Source organism: Macaca thibetana, chromosome 14 (assembly GCF_024542745.1).
Source record: "Macaca thibetana thibetana isolate TM-01 chromosome 14, ASM2454274v1, whole genome shotgun sequence".
In the NCBI taxonomy this organism is placed as follows: domain Eukaryota; kingdom Metazoa; phylum Chordata; class Mammalia; order Primates; family Cercopithecidae; genus Macaca; species Macaca thibetana.
Genome location: NC_065591.1, coordinates 101,961,515 through 101,987,944, shown reverse-complemented (window position 1 = coordinate 101,987,944; position 26,430 = coordinate 101,961,515). Strand labels below are relative to the sequence as shown.

Sequence of the window (26,430 nt, the reverse complement as noted above, 5' to 3'; positions counted from 1 at the left end):
ACAAAAATTAGATGAGCGTGATGGTGCACACCTGTAATCCCAGCTACCCGAGAAGCTGAGGCAGGAGAATTGCTTGAACCCTGGGAAGTAAAGGTTGCAGTGAGCTGAGATCATGCCACTGCTCTCCAGCCTGGGCAACAGAGTGAGACTCTGTCTCAAAAAAAAAAAAAAAAAAAAAAAAAAAAAGACCAGACCTTTGTATGAGTGGAAGAAATGTGGGCATCAGCAAATCATGGACAAATCTCAGGTTCTGCCACTTTCCACATCAGAAAATCACAATCTTGTTGAGCCTGTTTCTCCATGTTTTCAAACGCAGTTGATAAACTATGAGAAGTACATGAGTTAACTTACGGCAAAGCAGCTAGCACAGTGCCTGGCAAGCTCTCAATAAACACTGTGCTCTTCAACTTAATTTTGTTTAATAGATGTAACTGCCGATCGCCGATCTCTTTTTTTTTTTTGAGACGGAATCTTGCTCCGTCTCCCAGGCTGGAGTGCACTGGTGCGATCTCAGCTCACTACAACCTCCACCTCCCAGGTTCAAGCGATTCTTCTGCCTCAGCCTCCTGAGTAGCTGGGACTACAAGCGCGCGCCACCATGCCCAGCTAAGTTTTGTAATTTTAGTAGAGACAGGGTTTCACCATATTGGCCAGGGTGGTCTCGAACTCCTGATCTCGTGATCCGCCCGCCTGGGCCTCCCAAGGTGCTGGGATTACAGGTGTGAGCCACTGGGCCGGCCTACTGTTGATCTCTTTTAGAAACGAAAGAATACCAATGCAAAATCGAGTGCCCCGTCTCAATTATAGGAGTTGTCATATTATAGTTTTGTGTGTTAACATGATAAGCATTTTGAGGGCAGGTGCCATATGTCATTTATCTTTGTATCAGCACCCAGCCCATGAGGCATACCAGTAGATGTTCAGTGACTGTGGAGTGAATAAATGAGTTACTTAAACCGATATACTCTGAAGTCTTTCAGTTCATTCATAGTCTTACATTCATGAGTAATCTATGGCATTTTATTATTTGCGAGGATGTTTACTCATCTATGCCATGTCTTGATCCTCACCAAAGTGAGTTGTAGATTAAGTTCGGTGGCCTCACAGTCATCATGCTTAATTTGCATTTAATTGTTAATGAGGTTAGAAGGACATTAATTAGAATGACATAAATAATCCTGACCTAAGTAATATGGGTTCAGTAAAACTAGAAAGTTAACTGAATTTCTAGTTCTTAGCACAGCACTTGATACACAGCTAGTGCTTGTTTAATATTTGATAAATGAATGGAAGATTGGCAAAAGTGCTAATCTGAATCTACGATGCTGACAACTTGAAAATATTTCTTATCAAGTGTCTTTTTTTGGTGCAGTGAAAGAGTATTAGGCTACTCAATTTACCAGGTATTATCTGGTTGAGGGATTTAGTCAAGAGAATTATCACCCTAGGATTATAACACCTAAAAGCCTCTGACATTAGTTTGGCATTTTACAAAGCAGTCTGCATACTGATGTGTTCCAGGGACTGGCATGCTGGTATTTTTTTTTTTTTTTTGAGACGGAGTCTCGCTGTGTCACCCAGGCTGGAGTGCAGTGGCGCGATCTCGGCTCACTGCAAGCTCCGCCTCCCGGGTTTACGCCATTCTCCTGCCTCAGCCTCCGAGTAGCTGGGACTACAGGCGCCCGCCACCACGCCCGGCTAGTTTTTTGTATTTTTAGTAGAGACGGGGTTTCACCATGTTAGCCAGGATGGTCTCGATCTCCTGACTTCGTGATCCACCCGCCTCGGCCTCCCAAAGTACTGGGATTACAGGCTTGAGCCACCGCACCCGGCCTGCATGCTGGTATTTTTAAAACTAAACTTAGACACAGTGTACTATCATTTTCTCTTCTTCTTGCTTTCATATTCCTTTCATGTTCAGGAAGCTTTAAAGTCATTTACATGCTTAAATATTGTTTTTTTTTTTAAGTTTACTTTATCCCTTCCCCCATTATCAAAACATTGTTAGGTTCCTGTAGAAAATTAGAAAGGTAAGGACAAGTACTAAGAAGCAGGGAGAAATAAAGACCTCACAAAGTTGCAACCAAGAGGCAATTACTGTTAACAGTTTGGTATATTTCCTTCTCATCATTTTCTGTGTATTTTGTTCTTTCCATTGTTGATATATGTGTGTATATATATATGTATGCCTGTCTGTGTGTCTGTCTATAAAATAAAATCTGCCTTTTATGTAAAACAGCATTTCCGCAGATCATTAAAAATTCTGCCTGAACATTCTAATGCATATTCTATCATATTGATACATCCTAATTGATTGAACCATTCTTCTAATGAATGAACACTTTTTTTTTCTATTCTAAATAATAATACTGCATGGGATATCTTTGGTCATAAGTATTTGTCTGTACTTCTTATTTTCTTGGAACTTATTCTTAGAAGGCGAACTAGTAGATCCAAGAATATTAATATTTTAAGACCAACTACTTTCTTGACAGGTTGCAACAATTTCCACAGCAGCCTATGAGTAACTGCTTCAGGGAAATGAGTGTTATCAAATTTTTACTTTCTGCTAATTTTTTTTTTTTTTTTTTGAGATGGAGTCTTGTTCAGTTGTCCAGGCTGGAGTGTGATGGTGTGATCTCAGCTCACTGCAACCCCTGCTTCCTGGGTTCAAGCAATTCTCCTGTCTCAGCCTCCCTAATAGCTGGGATTACAGGTGCCCGCCACCAGGCCTGGCTAATTTTTTGTGTTTTTAGTGGAGACAGGGTTTCACCATGTTGGCCAGGCTGGTCTTGAACTCGTGACCTCAAGTGATCCATCCGCCTTGGCCTCCCAAAGTGTTGGGATTACAGGCGTGAGCCTCTGCGTCTGGCCATCTCTGCTAATTTGTTGGGTAAAAAATAACATTGTTTAGATTTGCATTTATTTAATTACTAATTGGGTTGAACTTTTTTTCTTATTTAGTGCTTGCATTCTGGGAGTTGTCTATTCCTAGCCTTTTGATGCTTATATACCGGAAAGAAGTTTGTTTGTTTTTTTAATCAATCTGTATGAGCTCTTTGTATTAAGGACATGATTCTTTGTTGGATTTTTTTTCCTTAGGCAACTGGTCGATTATCATTTTTAAGAAAGTTTCTCAAAATGCAGGAGCTTTAATTTTGATATAATTTTATCTCTCTTTTCCTTAAGTAATTTCTTCTAAAAGTTTTAAATTTAGAAAATTCTTTTGGTCTCTGATGGTTTGATTTTTGACAATTAAGTCTTCAATCATCTGGAATTTATTGTTATATGGTGTAAGATAAGGGTCTAAACAAGTACACTTTTCCCAAAGGGTTATCCAATATTTGGTACTACTGGTTGAATTATGACCTCTCTGCTTTACGTTTATATACATAGGCTAGGGTCTGGTTCCATGCTCTGGGCTCCACCATGACTTGCCTATTCATTCTTATGTTAATTTAACAATGACATAATAATTATACATAAAAATTAAGTCTTATTTTTTTTTTGAGATGGGGTCTCACTGTGTCACCCAGGTTGGAGTGCAGTGGCACGATCTCAGCTTACTGCAACTTCCGCCTCCAGGGCTCAAGTGATTCTCCCACTTCAGCCTCTCAGGTAGCTGGGACCATAGCACATACCACCACACCCGGCTAATTTTTTTTGGATTTTTGGTAGAAACAGGGTTTCACCATGTTGCCCAGGCTGGTCTCGAACTACTGAGCTCAACTGATACGCCTGCCTCAGCCTCCCAAAGTGCTGGGATTACAAGCATGAGCCACTGTGTGCGGCTGAAAATTAAATCTTAATCATACCCTTTGGGTATATATTAGGTGGTCTCTTTGTTTTTTATTTAAAATGTTTTACAGTTTTCTTTACACAGGTGCCTCAGTTTTTGTCAATACTGGATGTGGAGAGAAGGACAAGAAAGGTTGGAGGTTGATTGTAAATCACTGCAATTGGGCAAAATGTTCAACAACAGTAATGAACAGTTATAGAGGATATCATTGCCTGAAACTCAGACATTTAAACACTACAACATAATGCAAAATACATTTCTTTCTACTGGACTGAAGCACATCTTATGGTCTTACATGTCTTTTTTGAACTGTTGTTATTAGAATCTGACCGCCACCTAATGTCACAATAGCACATGAGAAAATTGGGGCCCAAAAGGGTTCATTGTGTGGCTCAAGGTCTTCACAGCTAGTGAGCAGCAAAGCCAGAATTTGGATCCAGATCTTGTGACTTCTGGCATCTCTCTAAAGGTCAGAATTTCCCAAAATTTGAAGTCAGAATTTCCATAAAAGTAAAGACAAAAACACCTGGCTTATGTAGTGATGATTAATGTTTAATTAATAAAACCAGATAGTTTTCAAACTCAAAACCAGGACAGGCATGGCAGCTCATGCCTGTAATCCCAGCACTTTGGGAGTGAACAGTTATAGAGGCCATCATTGCCTGAAACTCATACAGGTGGGCAGATCAGTTGAGGTCAGGAGTTCAAGACCAGCCTGGCCAACAGGGTGAAACCCTGTCTCTACTAAAAATAGAAAAATTAGCTGGGTGTGGTGGTGCGTGCCTGTAGTACCAGCTACTTGGCAGGTTGAGGCACGAGAATCGCTTGAACCTGGGAGGTGGAGGTTGCAGTGAGCCAAGATCGCACCACTGTACTCCAGCCTGGGTGACCGTGTGTGACTCCATCTCAGAAAACAACAACAACAAAAACCAACGTTAGTGTCCCACTGCATACACGGAGTAAGCGAAACGGATTTAGGATACCTGACAGTGCCAGACACTGCATGGGAATTACAGGAAAGCGAGGAACAAGCAGCCGCCTGGAATAAGCCTACCTGTAATGAGAGCATCAGGTCGGGATTGCTCTTTCCTCCACGCAGGAACAAAAACTGTAATATCTTTGTGGCCTCTTTCCAAAAACCAATCCACTGCCAATTTTATTCCTCTGCAGGAAAATACTTCTTTGTTTCCATGGCTGAAAGATTATTACAGAACACTTAAAACACAATAAAACCTAAATTTAAGTAAATTAATTCAAGTTTATAAACAGCAATTATTACATAATTACAACAGTAATAAGAGATGTCAGATTTAAAATGGAGTTTATAGCTCAGAGACACATCAAGATAACTAAGCTGAAAAATCAAGATCTGTGAGGAAAGACACAAAAGAAAATTGGGATGATTATTTTCCAGAGCAGAAACAAAAGTGAGTTTTCAAAGGTAAAGCTGTAAAGGTTAACTAGTCAGAAAGACACAAGCTGTTTTTGATCAGAATAAAGAAAACAGAAAGGGCTTCTTTCAACCACAGCAAGAAGAATTTCAGTCAAATGTCAAGAACTCAATACAGAAAAAAAAATCTGTAAAAACAGTGGTAAAAATCATTTGTAAAAAAATCTGTAAAAACTCATAAGTAAATAGTTACGAGTTTCTAAAAACTTTTCTTTCTCAAAAGTTCTTAGTGTATATTTCAATACTCAATGACTGAGTAATGCACAAACTTTATTAGGTGACCAATGTAAAACAACATACTACACACTCACTGAAAGGAAAAACATGTTCACAATGCTTAACTCCATAGAAGAAACACTTTGCATACACTGCAGTAAAAAGACACCTAGTTTCTGTTCAACTATATTGTGTTGGACAAGAATAAATGATGACAAAACGGCATTCAAAATTGGATTAGCAGCTTTAGTGCCTAAAAGAAAATGCCCAACTAAGAGTGTAGTCATTCAGTAAGTATTTATCTAGTACCAGGCCCTACCTGTACACTTTAACCTACTAATTAAAAAAAAAAATACTAATTCCAATGTTTTTGAAGAAAAAGCCTCCTGCTTTGAATGCAATAATTATGTTCTTTTATAGTGTGAAGGCTCTATTTGTTATCTATAATGGAGATATTTTTTCTTCTTAGGACTAAGGAGGGCTGAATGAAATAATGTAGGTAAATGCTTTATTAACCTTTAGCAGAAACTAAACATTAGGCATATTCATATTTTGTTCTAGGGTTCCCTGGGAAACCCTAGTACCATCTAACATATGGTTAATCATTTTTAGTAAAAAACAGAAATAGACTAACTTGCTTTGTAGATGTTGAAGGCTCCAAATACAAACAAGAAACAATACCTGGTTCCATAGTCCTGTCCTAATGGTCAGCATGATTAGATGGGAAATCAGATGCACTAAGTTTCAGGGAATAGGATAAGGAAAGGGAAATTTTGAGGTCATTTTATAGGTAAGAAGGGTGACCTGATAGCCTGGTGAATGCTCCAGCAAAAGGTACCAAGTGATATTAGGTTTCATGGAAAATACTGAAATACTGAAATCAGTCTTCAGAAAAACTGTAGAAAATGGTATCTCTAGAGAGAACACATGTACCAAGTATTCCTAGATACAAAAAGTCAGCTTGCTAAAACCTCACTATAATTTTACTTTGCATTAATGCTTTGAAATCTATTGCATTGTGTCTACGGCCATACCACCCTGAATGCACTGGATCTTGTCTGAAATCTACTGTAATAAGCTTTGCCAGTAAACTAATGATACTTGGTTTACTGAGAGTTGAGCATTTAATTGCTTCTGGCTCTAACGACAGGCCTGCATAAACATTTCTTCCTGGTAATTTCATTTGGTAAGGATAACTGTCACATTTACTCTAGAAATAGGAAATTCTATCTCCTAATTAATTAAATAACTTTTACTTTCATAAAATGTGTGTAAACAGCAAACCATTTACAATTACGGGATAAAGATTCTATAGATGATAAACAGGATACTGTACTATGCCATTCTGATATTAAAGGTTGTTTCATTATCCTCCCTCTCCACAAAGACTCACAGGGAAAAAACAAGGATGAGGATGAAAAACGGCACACCGTTAGTGGTAAATATCTCCATCTTGTTGAGAAACATATGATCCTCCACGTGTTTAAGAAACTGTGGTCAAGCTTTCTGTTGTCTGCAGCTGAAAACATCCCTAATTGCTATGCTAGGCATACCATGAACCAAAAGAAAACTGGCACAGCTTCTATGAATACCAAGAAATATATTCTATGGCAAAAGCCATTATTAGGAGCAGAAAAGTTATTATGTAATAGTTAATAGGAAGCTATAGTCATTCTAAACTCATCTCCAAATCAGTAACACAAAAGATCACAGAATTACTAGACAAAATGAAAAAAATCCACAACCATACTAATTGACAGAAGAAGAAAACATTGAATAAGGATATAGATAATTGCAATAATCAATTACAAGCTTGATCTAATGGACATATACAAATTCTGCACAAAACTAAAGAGAAAAAATATTTTTAAAAATATGAAAACTTTATAAATAAATTGGCTATGTACTAGGTCATAGAACAGATTTCAACAGATAGTAGGAATCTGTACCATACATACGATACACTCTTCCACCACAATATGTTATTACATTGCAGATATAACGTCTTGTTAAAAAATTAGTGTTGCTATAGCAGCAAAACCAATGTACAATTTTAATTTAAAAAGATCCAATTTGTAATGTAATAAAAGCCATACCAATCTTTAAAAAAAAGACATGCAAGACCTTTATAGATAAACTGAAAATCGAAAACCTATATTAAAGGGCATAAGGGAAGACTTAAATAAAAGAACAATATATTATTTTTATGGACAGTAAGATTCGATTAATAAAGACGGCAAGTGATTTCAAATTTATCTGTATGTTGCAATTCCAATCAAATTCTCCAAAGGTTTTTTTCACAGAACTTGAGAGGCTAATCTTAAAATTAATACAGAAAAACAAAAGGCCAGCAATAAGGTGACATTATAAATCAATGAGGAAAAGATGAACTATTTAGCAAATGGTACTAGGGCAACTGGTTATTCCTATGGAAAAAATAAAACTGCATTTTAATCTCACACCATATACAAAAAATAAATTGTTGATAGATCAAATATTTAAATATGAAAAGAAAAATTATAAAAGTTTTAGAAGAAATTACCAGAGACATTCACATCAGGATAGGAAAATACTTCTTAAACAAGACATAGAACTACATGCTATTAAGAAAAATAGATATGTTGGGGCACATGAAAGTTCTTTATACAAAAGACTCCATAAAAAAAAAAAAACAAAAAAAAAACAACAGGTCATAGCTTTGGAGAAGAGATTTGTAACATGTAAAACCAATCAAAAGGTTAGTACTCAGAATATAAAGTACTCTCATATATTAAAAGAGGTAGCCAGTTGTTTTTTAAGGCAAAAGATATGAACAATCAATTCACAGAAGAGGAAACTCAAATGACCAATGAACATAGTTTGAAAAGATGTTCAATAGTAAAGAAATGCAAATTAAAGCCAAAATGAGACACTACTTCACACCCATCAGATTGGTAAAAATAAAGTCTGCAAACACCAGATGTTGCCAAGAATGTGTGAAAGTAGGAACTCATACATCACAGGTGGGAGTGTAAATTGGTATAACTATTTGGGAGAGCAATTTGGCAATACTTCCATAAAGCGGAAGGCGTACTTTCTCTAAAACACAGTAGCTCTGCATCCAGGTACAGTAAAACCTCACAGGAACTCGAAATTAGATTCAATACAATTGGCAGCTGCCTTTCATCCTCCCCCCAGCCTTAGGTGGCACTTGGGGACAAGCTACTGTTCTTATCTTTTAAACGGCGAGGGAAAGGCAGGTAAGTGGGGATGAGCAGGGTGGGTCCCTGAGTTACCAGGACTTTCCTAGCCAGTATTCCCCTGATCAGGCCCCAAAATGAACGCTAACAGAGAAATCTCCAGAATGGCTATGGTTGTCTTGGAAGTCCGTGTCAGGCATCAAGATCCAGAATCATTCGTAGTATAATAACTTAAGCCTGAGCAGACAATTACCTGGCGGCTCAAACCCGCAGATGGGACTTGTCACGCTAGGAGAGGTTTTGGGAGACTGAACTTAATCTAACCTCACTGACGCATGATGAAGGATGTGACTCATCATACATGCTAGATACAATATAAGGGACAACTGGAGGAGGTACTGATAAAGAATTACAAAATCAGAGTGAGCCAGATAAGGAATGATGATAAACAGGATGTCAGAGTAAGTGCCATGTAGCTACTGATGCAAATGAACTATCTGTTGACTATTTACTAAAAAAGGACCGTAGCTTTAATTCCATATAAATAGAGGACATTCATCATAGCTCTATAGCCACTTATGGGCGGTCTGCAGGGACGCAGGGGTTTTCTGCTCAGTAACAAAATTAGTTAATTCTACATTTACGAATTAGCATGTTCCTTTGGGCCTTGATTACTTTTTTATCCCAACAATTTGGCAATAAGGAAGATTGGTATATCTCAAGTGAGTCCTTTTGCTGGGTGAATTTGTTGGAGGATTTGTGGTCACCCGAGATTAGGTAAGAACTCTGAATGTTTGCCAAAAAGTCTCCCTCTGACTACTTTGGCTGAGTGGGATTCGGTTCCCACTCAGGGAAAATTCCAAAGCCTCCCTGCAAATTCCAAGTTACAATTGAGCAAAATGGGTAACTCACTGAAGGTCCCATCTGATTCATCTTTAACAGTAGAAGAATATGAGATGCCTAGAATATTGTCAGTAGGTCTCTTTTTAAAAAATAAAAGGCTTCTTTTATTCTCTCACATTTGGCATAAGCGTACTTACAAAAATCCTGCTTTGCAATGGTCAAAAGAAGGCTCATTTGAAATAGACAAACTGATGTATTTACAGGAATTCTCAGAAAAACCCCACTCTAAAGGATTATTGGTATCTCTGGATCTCAGGAAATGAAAGAAGGAATGAAGTGGGCAGCCACAAAGAATGAATTAAGAAACCAGAGGAAGAGATTAAGTAACTGAAAGCTCCTATCTGTTCCTCCAGGTTCTTGACCCCTCTCTGCTGTTGCTCTTTCTGCTTTTTCTACTTCTTGTTACCCTTCTTTGCCTCTATCTAGGACCTAGAAGAGTGGGGCAATGACCTTCTGGATGGATGGATGATTCCCAATGGCTACAGGATCTGGAGATAACTTCTCTTGGAAGGGGGAAAATTGTTAGCCTTATTAGAATATTCTAACGTGGATTCTATCTCCAAAACTTTCCTAAACTGAACATGCAAAACACAGCTAGGGAGGCAGAGATGAAGAAGAAAGAACAAGGAGTCTGAGAGTCTGGATAAGAGACTGTCCTAGAATTAAGGTATTAGGTTGGCAAGTGGTTGCTGTGGTAACTTGGATGAAAGGGGAGGCAAAAGGAGTAATGATACCAAACAGCAAAATGAGACTGACACTACAGTGCCATACAAACCAACTTATTTTTTTTCTTTTTTTTTTTTTTAATGTTACTTTAAATTCTGGGATACATGGGTTGAACGTGCAGGTTTGTTACATAAGTATACATGTGCCATGGTGGTTTGCTGCACCTGTCAACCCATCACCTCAGTTTTAAGCCCTGCGTGCATTAGGTATTGGTCCTAATGCTCTCCCTCCCCTTCCCTCTGACCCCCCGACAGGCCCCAGTGTGTGATATTCCCCTCCCTGTAGTCACGTGTTCTCGTTGAATCAACTTATTTTTTCATCTCAATGTGAAGAAAATCAGCCCTACCCTTTTGTAGCTCCAGTGACTCAAATGCTTTTTTAAAGTGATCCAGGACTGCCAGGTACATCAGACATGGTAGGAGTGCATATGACCTTTTCCCCAGCTGATCGTACCCATCTTAAAGAGTTATTTCCCAGTGCTCTGAAAAGATCTGGAACGTTTGCCAAGGTGCTCTGTGGCACACTGGCTGCTGCATGGAGTTGCTCTGGCTGACTTTGTTTGACTAATGGAACAGGCATGATAGAGGCAAATGATAACCCCTCCTGTAAGGGAGTGCCCTGGCCTCAGGAAGCTGACTGCCTCCCCAAACAACAGGCGACTACCTCCTCTCATGCCTTAGAAACCCACCGCGAGGTGACCTGGGAGAAGCTGCAATGCTGCTGTTGGGTGAGTCCCCATTGATTTTCATCAGTGGTTCAGTGAGGCATTTTCTAAATTAACAAGGATGGATTTAAGAGCAGATCAGAATAGACCCTTATTCTTCTCTACGTTTATGGCAGCCTTGTTACTGGGAATTCAGGCACACGTAAAAGAAAAGGTATGTGGATGGTAAGAACAGACAAGTTTCTCAGGTATTGGCAATCGCAATCCAGTTTTGGGGAAAAAAAATGTAGGAAGATAAAGACAGAAATTTAAGACTGCAGTGTTACCTTCCCAGTTAGACTTGTTCACAAGGGGTGCAAACCCCTTTCTGGGACTACCAAGAAATAAGAGAAGTTCCTCTAATGAAAAGTCACTAGGGCACTACTATAGGAAGCCAGGACACTGGAAAAAGGGATGCTGGAAGAGACTGAGGAAGATGCAAGAGATGCAACCCAACCATGAAGCTTTACTACCCCCTCCAGAGATATCTCCCCTCAGAAAATCAGACAGGAAATAACCGGCAAGTGGCGCAAACTAGGAGCAAAAGTGACATAATGGAAGGGCCTCGGTGCTGGAAATGGGAGAACCTCATCTGTTTGCTTGTTTTTCCTGCTGTAATCTTTTCCCGCTCTGTCTTGTGGAGACTAGAGCCATGAATTCTGCAGTTTCTGCTCATCTTTCTTGTTTTTACCCTGACCCATTAAAACAAGTTATGGGGCCGGGCGCGGTGGCTCCCGCCTGTAATCCCAGCACTTTGGGAGGCCGAGGCGGGCGGATCACAAGGTCAGGAGATCGAGACCATCCTGGCTAACACGGTGAAACCCCGTCTCTACTAAAAATACAAAAAATTAGCCGGGGGCCGTGGCGGGCGCCTGTAGTCCCAGCTACTCAGGAAGCTGAGGCAAGAGAATGACGTAAACCCGGGAGGCGGAGCTTGCAGTGAGCCGAGATCACGCCACTGCCCTCCAGCCTGGGCGACAGAGCGAGACTCCGCCTCAAAAACAAAGCAAAACAAAACAAAACAAAGACAACAAATTATGGGTTTCTCTCAACCAGCTTCTACCTTTTCTGTCTCCTCTGAGACTCCTGAGCCAATAGGTCCTCTGTTCGAAGAACATGCCTCTTTGTTTCTTGCTGCTGTTAATTTGTTGTGAAGGGAGCGGCTGTGTAACCTAAGGGCCATCATATTCTGTACTCTGGGTATTTGGAAGATTCTGTGAGACAGGGCACTTGAGCTGATGAGTATGTGCTTGTTTATATCAAGAGTAAGTATGTCCTGGGGATCTTCCATGCTATGGGCCACATTTTGAAGAACAGAGGCGTCCTAACATCAGGGGTAACTAAAATACCACATAGGATAGGAGATGCTGATTTACTAGAGTTACTGCAACTTCCTCCCCAAATTTCTGTAATTTGTTGTAGAGCTCAGATTGGATAATAAGATAAGATTAATCTGCAGGCCAAGCTGTGAAAAGGACTACTACACTTTGGACTGGGTTAACTGAAACCTCATTACTTCTATCCAAAAATGCCCACTCAGTTTCAGACAAATGCAACTCCTTATGAACTAGACAATTGGAAATTAGGGAGAGCTAAATGAACATAAATTATCTTAACAAATATATTCTTCATAAGACTTTCACTATTATAAATTTTCATTTTTCTGTAAATTCACTTTGTCTCATAGCTCTTACAAGATTATCTTTACTCAAGGCTAATATATTGGAAAAGCACATAAATTCTACTTTTCTGTTCTTTTTTTTTTTTTTTTTTTTTTTTTTTGAGACGGAGTCTCACGCTGTTGCCCAGGCTGGAGTGCAGTGGCGCGATCTCGGCTCACTGCAAGCTCCGCCTCCCGGGTTCCCGCCATTCTCCTGGCTCAGCCTCCTGAGTAGCTGGGACTACAGGCGCCCGCCACCGCGCCCGGCTAATTTTTTGTATTTTTAGTAGAGACGGGGTTTCACTGTGGTCTCGATCTCCTGACCTTGTGATCCGCCCGCCTCGGCCTCCCAAAGTGCTGGGATTACAGGCTTGAGCCACCGCGCCCGGCCTACTTTTCTGTTCTTAACAGAAGGGGCTAAGAAGTCAAAATAATATCTTGCATCCTATAACACCATATGAATTGCCGCCGGAGAATTATGCTTGTTTGTTAATGGTACTACATTAACCACCTACAATGGTTAAGAGATAAGAGAGGTGCGTTTTATAATGCAGAGAAAAATTCCAGGGACCATGTATTTTAATGCAATGTACCTCAGTCTGGGACCTAGAGGGGAAGATGATGGGCCAACCATTTTTAGATCTGCCATACCTAAACAACCATAATGTTACATATTAATGTTTTCTTTGGGTATATATACAGATACCATTAACTAGGTTAACTGCAGAACAGGAAGGGTTATTTTAGAATTATAACTGTTACCTTCCAATGATAGACACGAGGAGTAATTGAAAAACATGGAAAAACCTAAAAAGAGAATGAAGGCATCTATAAAAAGAGACTGCCTCTTTTTAATACTTTATATGGCAGTGAAGAAAAGAACAAAGGAACCTCTTTTCAGTTATCTTTTTATTTCCTCAAATTTGATTTTACTACAATTTGCATATTATATAATGCTTGTTAAAAACCTTGGAAATTATAGGTGATCTTTATTTCTGAAACTTATATAATACGTATATTATTTACATGATCAAAGAAGACCTATTCTTATAAAGTCTTTTTCACAAATCATCTAAAATCTAATGATACGAAGTACCTGGAATGGCACATTTCAGTACTCCAAATAGAGATGGCTTTTGAAGATACTGAAAATAATACAGCCTCTGGAATTTGACAGGAGTTTAATTCTTTTCTTTACCACTTTTCTGTGTGACCTTATTCTGAATCTCAGAGATTCTTATTCTGAATCTCAATTTCTCATCTTTGAAATGAAAATAACCTCACCTACCTTATAGCGTTGTGAGAACTGAATAAGGTAATAAACCTAGCCAAGTGCCTGGCATATCGAAGGCTTCAACACATGTTAGTTTCTTTACTTTCTCATGTCCTCTCAGTCTTAATGTTTAGAAAATGGAAAAAAGCTTGTTTTGGAATAAAAATGAAACCGATAAAATACATCTTTATTTAATAGCTTTAATCTCACAAAAGTAAACTGTGACTTTTAGAGCAAAATGCATGATGTGTAGAGATCACTAAACAGTGTTTTAAAAAGAAACCAAACAGAAGATCAAGGTAATTATGGGATTCAAAAGGACATGCAACTGATTTTCTATAACCTTTTCATCTTTTATTTAAATTAAAAACTTGACCTGTAAGTTTGCTGTATTATAAGATGCACTTGCATAAGATACCTTCCACTGGGAAAATAAAGTATGACTATCAAGTTTCTATTACTTTAATGGGTAATTAGATTAACCCAACTATTGTGATAAGGACACAAGTTAGCAGGGTTTGTCAATGAAGTGGCTAGAATGGAAATATAAAGGTATCTTTTTAGGCTGGGCATGGTGGCTCACGCCTGTAATCCTGGCACTTGTGGGAGGCTGAGGTGGGAGAACTGCTTGAGCCCAGGAGCTCAACCAGCCTGGACAACATAGTAAGACCCTGTCTTTATATATATACATATACATATACATATATGTGTGTGTTTTTAAAAAGAATCTTTTTAAACTAGAAAATCATACTTGAATCTTTAGTATCAAAATCCTTCCAGTTTAGATATAGTTAATTATATTAGAGAAAGAGTATAGTAGATTTTAATCACAGAATAATTATAACAGAATATTAAGAAATATTTATAGAACATTAAATTATTAATATAAACTCCAGGTACTCTTCAAATATTTGGTGAATTAATTTTATTTTTTTCTCATATTTTAGGCCTGATTTTACATAAACCATCTTGGACACATGAAAATAGATTTTAATTTTAAAGGACTCTAAAAAAAATGACTTTAAGACCTTCTTCACTGATGCATTTTTCAATGTTTAATGATTGTTAAATTCTTTTACATCTATTCTGTATTCCTTAAGCAGGGGGAAGTACAGCTGCCTATCATCTTCAATAGGAAAATACAGAAACGTAGAAACAGGATGTTTTACTTTCTCTCATTGTAGTCCAATTAAATTTCATATTTATTTGAGAATCTATAATTCATCTCATGGGCATCTGGAGTTTTTTCTTTTGTATTGAAGGCTCATAACTATTTATGCATTCCTATATTGTTATTCTTATAGCTACTCAACTTTATTGTCTCTGATCTCTTTTCCAATATACAAAAATCATTCTGAAGCTAAATCTCATTCACAGGATGCTAAATATTAAACATACCACCAGAAAACTAAATCCATGTCCCTTGTTACAGATCATTTAAATCAATGCTTATCAAGCTGTGTTCCAAACAGAAATTCCATGGCATGGCAGGACCTTCTGGGGAGTACAGAAGGGAATTTTAAAGTGGGGAACACAACCCTGTACATCCTTCCCAATTCAAACAGAACTCTGCTCTTGCTTGATTTTAAATATTGGGCTTCCATGAAGAGATTTGCAGGACTGTACTGCTTTAAAGGAAAATAGAAGCCTGACAGTCATCGATTTAGGACAACAAAAATATTTAACACCAAAATTACTATGGAAGTCTATTATGAAATAATTATTACCCTTCAGTTGGTTATGAGCTTAACAGCAGTACAGTTGAGAGAGGTAGCTTTGAGAATTGAAGAGGCTAAGGAAAAAGGAAAGGAAAAAGATTTCCTTCACCATATGAGGTCTACAATTTGAGGCAACATCTAGCTGGTCAAGATCCAGTCTAAAGATGATAAAGAAAACACATCTGTTTAGCAGGTGTAAAAAGGTCTTATTAACGAAAGTAGAAAACATGGACTCTAACCACTTTTTCCTCATTTTGTGTAACTGGTAACACTAGTTAGGTGAAGATCTGTGATTAACTTTATTTCTATGTAATAGGATTACTAAGGTTGCCCATTTTTAGGTTAGAGTTGAAATAAGCACACTTGAGGTAATAGGAAAGTTCACTGCTGATTGGTCTATTAAAGTACATGATGTTGATCACAACTAGAATTATGTACTTAGAATTATAAAGAGGTGCAATGGAATATAACTCTAACATCTGTCTTTGTCACGCTCCACAATGATATAACTAAACAACAACAAAAGCTAGCTCTGATTATTTGATTCTTTTCATAGTCTCTAAGGATATTCTTTAAAAACAGTAAGAGAAATGGGGCACTGCCAAATGAAGTAATACCTGTGACACTCACCTAGAGGGAATTTAAGCTATCCTTTAATAAATGTTACTTCTAGTAAACTGGGGCTTACAAAACAGTCTACTAAGAGGCTATTCAATAGAAATATAATGTGAGCCACATATGTAGTTTTAAATCATCAGGCATAGCATATTAAAAAAGTAAAAAGCAGCTGAAGTTAATTTTAGTATATATTTCATTTAACTCAATATATCAAATTCTTTAAATCCACAATCAACATAAAAGTTACTCAAATAGTTTACATAGTTTTGTACTAAGTCTCTGAAATGTGGTATGCATTTTATATTTACAGCATATCTCAATTTGGGCTAGACACATTTCAAGAGTTCAACAGCCACGTGTAGCTGGTGGCTATCCTACTGTGGATCATGCAGGTCTACTGCACATAATTTTGATACAGTTTTGTTGAGAGAGTCAAAAACACATTTGTATAAATTCTGGCAATTTTTAGTCTCATCTGTAGTCTAAACCATATATTTGGACTAGGTGTCCAGGATGATTTTAGTAAATATAAATCAGTGCTGTACTTAAATGATAAACAGGCAACAGGAGAGCAAAACCAACCAAACAACTGAAGGCAAATTTTAGAACCTAGGCAAGAAAGCCTTCAGTATTCAAATTTATAATAAAAAGAGTTCTCAAGTTCATACAGTTTTACAAAGCAGATTAGATATAAGAAAGGCTTTGTACTTTTTAAAAGATTAATCAGAAGCTTAAATCTTGATTGTACAGATTGCTAAACTCTGCTTATATTTCATAAATATATGGGCTTAGTTCATTTTCTTGATACAGAGGAAAGTTATCACAGCTTAATGTATTTTCCCTGTTCATATTCTGACTCTATAATCTATATCTGATATCTGTTCAAACTTTAAGAAAATTACTTCAGTGATTTACCTGCAGTGCTTTTTTTAACACCCCAGTTAACAATCAGATGTGTACTAACACCAGCTGTTTTCCAATATGACTCTTTGGGGAACTGAGTATAAACTCTCAAGCAAATGGTTGGTTTATTTCTCTATTCTGTATCATTTGATTGGTATACAAAAGCAATGATGTTCTTGGTGCATCTTTTTCCAGGATTTGTCCACAATTTAACTTTTGCATACATTTTCAAACATAAGTGGGTCTCTTTGTCTCCAATCTTAGTGCTCAAATCCATTCTCTACATTTCTCTACAGAGTGATTTTTCCTAAAGGCAAATATTACTATGCTACTTTTTTCCTTGCTTGAAATCTTCTGGTAGCTCCCCATCACTAACAGAGAGAAAATACAAGCATGGATCCCATTGGCAAAAGTGGTTCACCTGAGATTATTAGCAAACAAAACATTTATCCTAATACTGCACACAAACATGCAAAAATAAAGCCTACCCACCAGTCAGGGGAGAGATTTGATCTAACCCCAGAAACCTGGGTTCACTGCCCAAAAGGTAGAACTTGCCATGATAAAGGAGGGAAAAGTTTCAATAGTCTGTTCATATCAAAAACACAAGTGTGGTGTGGCCAGCTTTCATTCTAACACTCAACAGAAGAATGTGTGCTATGGCATGACATGGAGGTAGCCATTGAAGCTGTGGGCTTTTTCATTCTTATTTTATATAAAATCCGGAAGAAGCTGAAGTAGGATATGGAGATTTGGTTAATCTTAATGAAGTCAGATGACTAGGTCATGGAAGTATATTGAAGAACTCAAACACTTTTAGGTACCAAAGGGGTCTAACATCGTTTTATCACATTCCCACTCTGGATAGCTCACTAGAATTTGTTGCTATTGTTGTTGTTTTTGAGATAGGGTCTCACTCTGTCGTCCAGGCTAGAATGCAGTAATGTGATCTCAGCTCACTGCAGCCTCCGCCTCCCGGGCTCATTCCATCCTCCCACTTCAGCCTCCCGTGTAGGCATGCACCACCATATCCAGCTAATTTTTGTATTTTTAGTAGAGATGGGATTTTGCCATGTTGCCTAGGCTGGTCTTGAACTCCTGGCCTCAAGTGATCCACCTGCCTCGGCCTCCCAAAGTGCTGGGATTATAGGCATAAGCCACTATGCCCAGTCTTAATTGTATTTTCTTAATAACAAGTCATTTGAACCTAAAACCAGGGAAAAATCTAGAAAGCAATGGATTCATTTAAGAAAATATATTAATTTAAACTAGAGGGTACATGTGGATAGAGACTAATTCTATATTCCACAAGAGTAGAATGCTAGAAGATGTATTTTTAAATAACTCATCTGATAATTCTGTTATACAGCCATGTTTAGGTTAGGTGTTCCTCAAGGATCTATGACCTTCCTTCACTATTCCCTCCTTTGGCAATTTTATGGCTTTTGGTCTTACATGTTATCACTAAGGTAATCATTCAGACATTCTGGATTATTACAAGAAAAAGATCATTTTGTGGTCAAGTTTGGGAAAGATCAAACAATAGAGAGGTAATCTTACTGAAGTCCTTCTCAAAGCCCTATGCACATTCCATACCTCTATGACACTTGGCGAGATTCTTTCCACTCCATTAGAAAGGGTTTGTATCCAAACTGATCTCCTACCTCCCAAACATCACTGCAAAAATTATCAGTATATGGCACAACTCCACTCTTGAAACTCCTCTACTGAAAACCCTTCAATGACCCTTCGATTACAAAGCCAGCTTTAAATTCTCTAGTAAGATCTGGCTTTAACCTTTTCAACTTAGTTTTTCTCTTTTTTATATGATGAAGCATATAGGCTTTTAAGTCAGACATATTTGGGTTTGAATTCCATTTTATCTTGGCAAGTAATTCAAATCTTGTTGAATTTGCTTATAAATGAAAGAAAGATAATACTCCCTCCACCCAAAAAACTATTTAGAGGATTATAGGTTGGTTCTCCTCATAGTCTATGTGAAAGAGCTTGCTGTCACCTACAGAAAACAGTAGTTCCCTAATTTCAGCATACATCATTATTGGAAGGCATACTACTTACAAAGTGATGCCTGAGTTACATTTTGAACTTGACTTGGTAGGTCTGCATGGAGCTTGAGAAGTGCATTGTCCAATATAGTAGTCAATAGCCACATCAGGATACTGAGTACCTGAAATATGGCTATTCTGAATTGAGATGTGTTATAAGATATACACCAGATTTCAAAGACTTAAAATCAAAAGAATAATGCAGGCCAGGAGTGGTGGCTCACGCCTGTAATCCCAGCACTTTGGGGGGCCTAAGCGGGCAGATCACTTGAGGTCAGGAGTTTGAGACCAGCATGGCCAACATAGTAAAACGCAGGCTTTACTAAAAATATAAAAATTAGCCAGGCACAGTGGCATGTGCCTGGAGTCCCAGCTACTCAAGGAGGCAGAGGCATGAGAATCGCTTGAACCTGGGTGCAGAGGTTGCAGTGAGCCAAGATCGTGCCACTGCACTCCAGTCTGGGTGACAGAGTGAGATCTTGTCTTAAAAAAAAAAAAAAAAAAAAAAAGAAATGTAAACTATCTCATTAATAACTTTTTAAAATTGATTACATGTCAGCAAGATATTTTAGATTTTAGACATGTTAGCCTAAACAGTATACATTAGTCACATTAATTTTACCTGTTTCTGTTTACTTTTTAATGTAGGTACTAGAACATTTAATATGGCATACATGGTTTGCATTGTATATTTCTCTTGGATAGCACTGATATATATAATCTGCATTTTCAACAAGTCCCTCAGATGATTCTCTGGTAGGCATCCTTAGGTCACCTTCTGAGAAACTGCATTTGAAACTCTAAGCTCTCCAGAAGAACTAATGCTTTTATACATGTATCTTTTTATCTTCACAGAGCTCTGAACATTGTGAGCAGTTACCCATAAACTGATTGAATTTAGATGTGCTTTAAATATTAAGCCATCAAAATTACTAAGAAAAATTTCTTTAAATATTTTATTTTAAAAATATATATATATACATATATATATTTGGTATAGGTAGGCGTTCCCTATGTTGCTCAGGCTGGTCTCAAACTCCTGGCCTCAAATGATCCTTCCACCTTCACCTCTCAAAGTGTCGGGATTACAAGTGTGAGCCACCCTGCCTGGCCAAAAAAATTATCACTGAAAGTTTTGCTTCCCCCCCCCCACCCAGTTCCCTAAGAATTATTTCTGATTTGCATTTCTTGAATGGAAACAACTCAAACTACAAAATAATTCAAACTACAGCTTTGGTTTTTTCTCAAATCAATAAAATACATAGTTTATTTGCTAGAAGAATTAGGGTTATTTAATTTCTTAAAGAAATAGACCATTTGACTAGATTCTAAAATTGTTGAATATTATATCAAATTATTCATTTAAAACTACTGATTAAAAACCAGAAATACACACTAATTTTTATACCATAGAAATTTAGCCAGATGAGGACAAAAAGAGACATATCTGAGAAAAACGGGTCTCTATACAGGGATAAATGAAGGAAAGATAGGGCTGAGTGCCCTGAAAGAAGAGAGACGGAAAACTAATGTTTTCTAAAGTTAACATCAGGATACAGAAAAAATGTTGACCTTAATGACTATGAGAAGGAAAATAGCCACAAAATTAGAAATAACTTTTAAAGATTATTTGGTAGTAATTTTCAGTAACGATTTTTCCACTTACCTCATTGCCACATTGCTGCCATCAATAACTATTGGTCTCAGATTTTCACCATCATCTGTTACAATCTCTTGCATTGGAGATTCAGACCTCTGAGATTCCAGGGAAGAAGTTTCCCGTGTTATAGTGTTAATTGTACTAACCGTCTGATCAGCCTCACTTTTATTTCCAAGTTTGACAAGTTCTCCCAAAATATCATTGATTAAAGCATCAGTACCAAGTTTGTTTAGTACAAGCTGAACCTGTTCTTCAGAATAACCTAACTTAAGTGCAAACTCCAGTTTTGTTTGGTATTCTCGCACCACATCAGGTGGTTTCTTTGCTTCCTTGGATGTAGTCTGGGACTCTTCAGGTTTAAAGTCTTGCAAAATTTCATTGCGCTTGAGTATGTGAGGCTGTAAACAGGGAGACCTGCAGAGTTGTCTGTGAGTCTTAGTTATTAAGCCTGGCTCTACTGAAATGCTACCCGATTGTTCTGACTCATGATCAGAATTTGTGTTTTCTTCAGAGTCACCAGAGCTTGCATTCTCTTCAGACACCTCTTTTTCATCCTTTCCCGCATTAACGGTATCCATACTTGGTCTCTCTACTGTTGACCAAGGTGCAGCTGGACTTAACTGTGGGTCAGTGCTCTCCACATAAAGGTGGCCGAGGTCATGTCCTAGGTGATCCTTCAAGCCCATGAAGCTGTTATGTGCACTTGACTCCACTTTGCTGTTTTTTCCGTATTCCTGAATGCAAAGCACCCCGTATTCCTAGAGAAAAATGTAAAATGTTTAGAATTTCATAGTTATGGCTTGATTTCTGTCTTGATGGAGAAGTCAGAAGAGAATTACTCAACTACTGAATATCTATTAATATTTTGTATTTTGTCTACATCCTCTCCTCCCTCCTAACACCCTTGCCAAGAGAGTGTCATCTGCTATTTTTCAGAAGAAGTTATAAATTAGAAAGGTCATGTAATTCCTCCAAGGCAACAAAGTAAATAAGTAGTAGAAGTGGATTTTTTTACCCAGTTTCATCTGACTCTAAAACCCATGCTTTTCCCACTATATCATGCTCCTTCTCAATCTCGATGAATCAGATTTTTCTACTTTTAGGACAGCTTATAATTCTAGAGTGACACATAGAATATTATCAAAAAGTATGTTTTTAATATGCATGACAGGTTATTTACATTTTTCTCTAACAGAATTTGTAAGTATCTATATTCTTTTAAAGAGAAAACCACATGGAAAGAAACCATTAACTTACACTTGAAAAATCATTATTAATCTGGATGAAGCTTAACAGCAATCTAAAGAACTTTCAAAAATAATATAGATACTGCAATGAAAGAGCACATATTCTAAGATGGCCAGAATGGAATTAAATTATTACAAAGTGAGTTAAATTCTTCTTAGAGATGAACAGGGTTTTGCCCTAGTAATCATGATTTTTTTGACTCTGGAACATGATAACACAATATACTTTCTAGCATTATGCTATCCTTATTAAGTGCCAGGGAAACAACAGTCTCTTTCATTCCAGGAAAAAATAAAACTTGTTTTATTCTGTCTGCACTTGTGGAAAGCAGAGATGATATCTCACATAAAATTAGCAGCAAACAATTAGGCATATTAAATAATGTTATCTCAGTTTCTTGAATTTTATGGCAGAAAATGCTCCTGTATTATATCAGATTAACTAGCCCTTAATCTGCATTTGGTTAAAAAGTGATCTTTTTTCCTATTTTTCACCCTATAAGAATACTTTTACTATTTAAATTTTTTTTTTTTTTTTTTTTTTTTTTTTTTGCCATTTTACTATTTTTCCTTAAAGACTATTGGAAATGTTATTTCTCTACTAGGAATGGGTTAGGGAAATAAAGCTATTTTCTCTGGTGCTTCATTGTAAGAACTACATCCACATCAATGATTTCCTTTTTTTTTTTTTTTTTTTTATATGGGAGTCTTACTCTGTTGCCCAGGCTGGAGTGCAGTGGTGTAATCTCAGCTCACTACAACCTTTGCCTCCCATATTGAAGTGATTCTCCTGCCTCAGCCTCCTGAGTATCTGGGATTACAGGTGAGTGCCACCACGCTCAGTTAATTTTTATACTTTTAGTAGAGACAAGGTTTCGCCACGTTGGCCATGCTGGTCTCAAACTCCTGACCTCAAGTGATCCGCCCGCCTCGGCCTCTCAAAATGCTGGGATTACAGGTGTGAGCCACCGCGCCTGCCCTCATGATTTACTTGTTAAGGCAATTCTAGTATTCTACCCAGACACAGCATAAGCAAGCCAGCGGCAGTTGAATTTGAGACTGCCATAAAACACCTATTTAAAACTAACCTGAAAAAGAAAACTGAGAAAATGTTTCTAAAGCTCTTCCACATCATATTTACACTAGAAAATAGCTATTATATGAATGTTAAAAGAAAATGCTAAGCGATTTTCTGAGAAGTCACAAATTTGAAAGCATACCTGGTAAAGTTTAATTAGAGAGTCAAGTAATGAAATACATTTTATTAACTATGGTAAATACTAGAGAAGAGAACATGGGATCTTCAGCTTGATAATACACTTAACATTCCTTCAGTGTAGATCTCATACATGCTTCTACAGGAGTTTCCTCAGGGCTTATTCCCTGAGAAGATAGACAACTTTAATATCATTGTTCTACTAATACAGCATTCATTAGTTTTAAAGAAACATCAATTCCCCTAGCTCTGGATTGCCCAACTCATAAAAAGAAATATCCCTTAGGAGAGCTCTATATACATCTGCTTCATTATTAAGCTGTATCCACTTCATTTTTTCCTATTAATATGGATATGCATGAGCCCAATTATTTAGAATTGAAGGAAGGAATTTTAAAAACAGATTTTTACACCCCGTGATTTATTAACTACTGTAATATACTAACACCATAATACAAGTAACAAATCACAGCAGCATCCTAATAAAGGGATACAGTTAAAAGAAAAGTCCACACTACGGCCTTCGTGGCGCTCCCACCAAAAGTATCTTAAACGAGGAAAACCTATTGGAAGCTGGGCTGCTTGGCAACCAGAAGCTGGTTGCTAAGCTGCACTCCTTTAACATGCCATCATGAATGCTAGCACAGTGAAAGAATAATTTGGTATGAACAAAAGCCTATAAAAGAGACTGGGACTTAAGTGCGTCTGGTTTACCCTCCAAGAACAATGCAGCTGCCAAACCAATCTGGAAGCTCCGACATCATTGTTCTGTAAACCCCACAATCTGCTCTGACTGCAGGAAGTGCATTTAATGGGCAACATTTTTGATGTCCCCTGAAAAGTTTGGGTTTTGTACAAGTGCTGTTGTGAGATAATTCTTCAAGATAATGACTTGCTGACCAAATCCCTGAATTGACCTAGGAAATATTATTTAATATTGAGCAGTTTGGGGTTTGCTTTTGTTTTTGTTTTTTGTTTTTTTTACATCAGACAAGATGAATACCTTATGAAAAATACAACCAGTGGCAAATATTAGAACAAAATGTTCTGCTTAAAGGATAATTGGAATTATTCTTCTTAACTTTCACATTTTTCAAAGTAACAAAATTAAATACTGCAAAGTTTTTAAACTGAAAATCAATCACTCTAAAGAGTATTTAAATCTTTCTGTATCTTCTATCTAATATTTTAAAAAAGTGTCAGTGATACTACCTAAACCTGCTATACCATGTAGTTTTATTATATATGGCTATCATGATACAAGGGGGAAAATGGGATTTTCAGTTTCTTTTAATAACTAAATCACACAAACCTCATTTGTATACCAATGTATCTAGTGGATACCACATACTTTTAACGTGTGATAATTTATGTAATTTGCACATAATTTTAAGTAAAAAGTTTACAATAATTAGGCTGACTTTTTAATGCTAAGGATAAATGTAAGCCTAACCTACTTAAAAAGAAATTAACATCCAATTTTTTAGGCAAATAAGTTTTGTCTTAAAATATTCTAGTTGAACTTTTTTCACACTGACAGGCCTCTCTTCATCTTCTAGATTTCATTGGTTAGCTCAGAGAAGGTTATCCAATGTCACTGTGTACTAAACAAGCAGTTAAATGATTTTTTAGTCCTTGCAAAACAAGAAACTAAATAGAAACCATACAAATAGGGACAAATGAGTTCAATTTCCAGGCCTATAAGCATACTACAAATTTGAAATAACCTGATTTGTAGTGATCCAAATGGTAAAGATTTGGTTTTTAAAACTTTGATCTCTAGAATGCTTCCTTACCCACTGGTAATTAGCAAATGATTGCCCTTACTTAATAGGGCACCTAAAAACAACCCAGAATTTGGCAATGTCTTGAAATAATTCAATGAAGAGCTACATGATAAAGATTTAAAAACATGGTATTTTAATAGGCTGCTGTATTTGTTAATATAATGCAATATGTAAAACTTACAAGAAATTACTATGACAAACTTAAGAAGAATGGTATATAATCTTTATTTTCATTCAGTTTTTTAAAATGATTCCCAGAACCAAATGGGAACTCATGGAAGTCAGGAAAGAAATGGAATTTTAAAAGAATGGAAAAGACCATTAACAGCACAAAATGTATTATGACATGTAAAGTAGAAAATATTTTTCATTTCTTAAAAAATTATTAGACTTTTAGGTTTGCATTTACTACAATGTAAACTCATATAAACCATCTTAAATTTAATCAATGAAATATTAACTAATAGGGGTAATTTTGCTCATTTCATGAAGCAGCATAGTCCAAGTTTCACAAAGTAGGTCAGTTTTTACTCCCATAGTTACCAAAAACCTCCAAGAAATACAGCTAATTTTTAAACTGTATCATCAGGGCTTCATTGTAATTGACCTTAAGACATTATAGTCTTGAATACAAAAGGAATTGGGTACATATACAGTGATTTGTGAAGATTCCTATAATTATAAATCTATAAATTCCTTCCAGATACGGTATTGGAAACTCAATTTTTCTTGCTAAAAGGCAAGTTGAAAAGTAAATAATATTATTTGTTGAAAAAGAACTAAATGTTCTTGCTAATTCTGTAGATGATGATGAAGTGTAGCTAATTCTTTTAATTATCAAAAAGAAACTGTACTAGCTGAATGCAGGTTTACAATATAATGGCTATTCACTAGAAATTTATTGCACACACTGAAATTCCTCCATCTAGTGACCAAATTTTCTTAAAGTTCTCATTAGTTAACTTGGATAATTCTTCATCTCAAATCAGATTTTTAAAAAAATCTTTTTTCTATTCTAAAGGGCCTCCTATTAATCAGGAATATTAGACCATAAACTTGTTAAGCCGATTTATTTGTTTGTAATGTAAAGTTACAATGCCATAAAAGTGGGTTCTGGTTGTTATCCAAATGGTAATACTATGAGAACAATAAAAATAAAATAATGAATATGTAATAAATACCTACTGCTGTAGTCTCTGTGTATTTAATTACCATTGTATTTGAGTGAGTGCTGTTGTCTGCATCCCTCTAGCTAACAAAGGAGGGATGTCCCTTTGAACAGATTGGTTAATGCTCTGGGGCAACA

At 36.9% G+C, this 26,430-nt stretch overlaps 1 protein-coding gene across 4 annotated transcripts in view; it reads right to left on the bottom strand.

The window, feature by feature from the left end:
- ZC3H12C (zinc finger CCCH-type containing 12C) overlaps positions 1-26,430 on the bottom strand; it is a 78,219-nt gene that overhangs the window by 14,243 nt on the left and 37,546 nt on the right. For all 4 annotated transcript variants that reach the window (XM_050757685.1, XM_050757686.1, XM_050757687.1 and 1 more), the window contains exons 2-3: positions 20,881-21,632; positions 4,854-4,993 (exon numbers count right to left, since the gene is read on the bottom strand). In XM_050757685.1, coding sequence (XP_050613642.1) covers positions 4,854-4,993; positions 20,881-21,632 — 892 coding nt within the window. The remainder of the gene's footprint in view (positions 1-4,853; positions 4,994-20,880; positions 21,633-26,430) is intronic.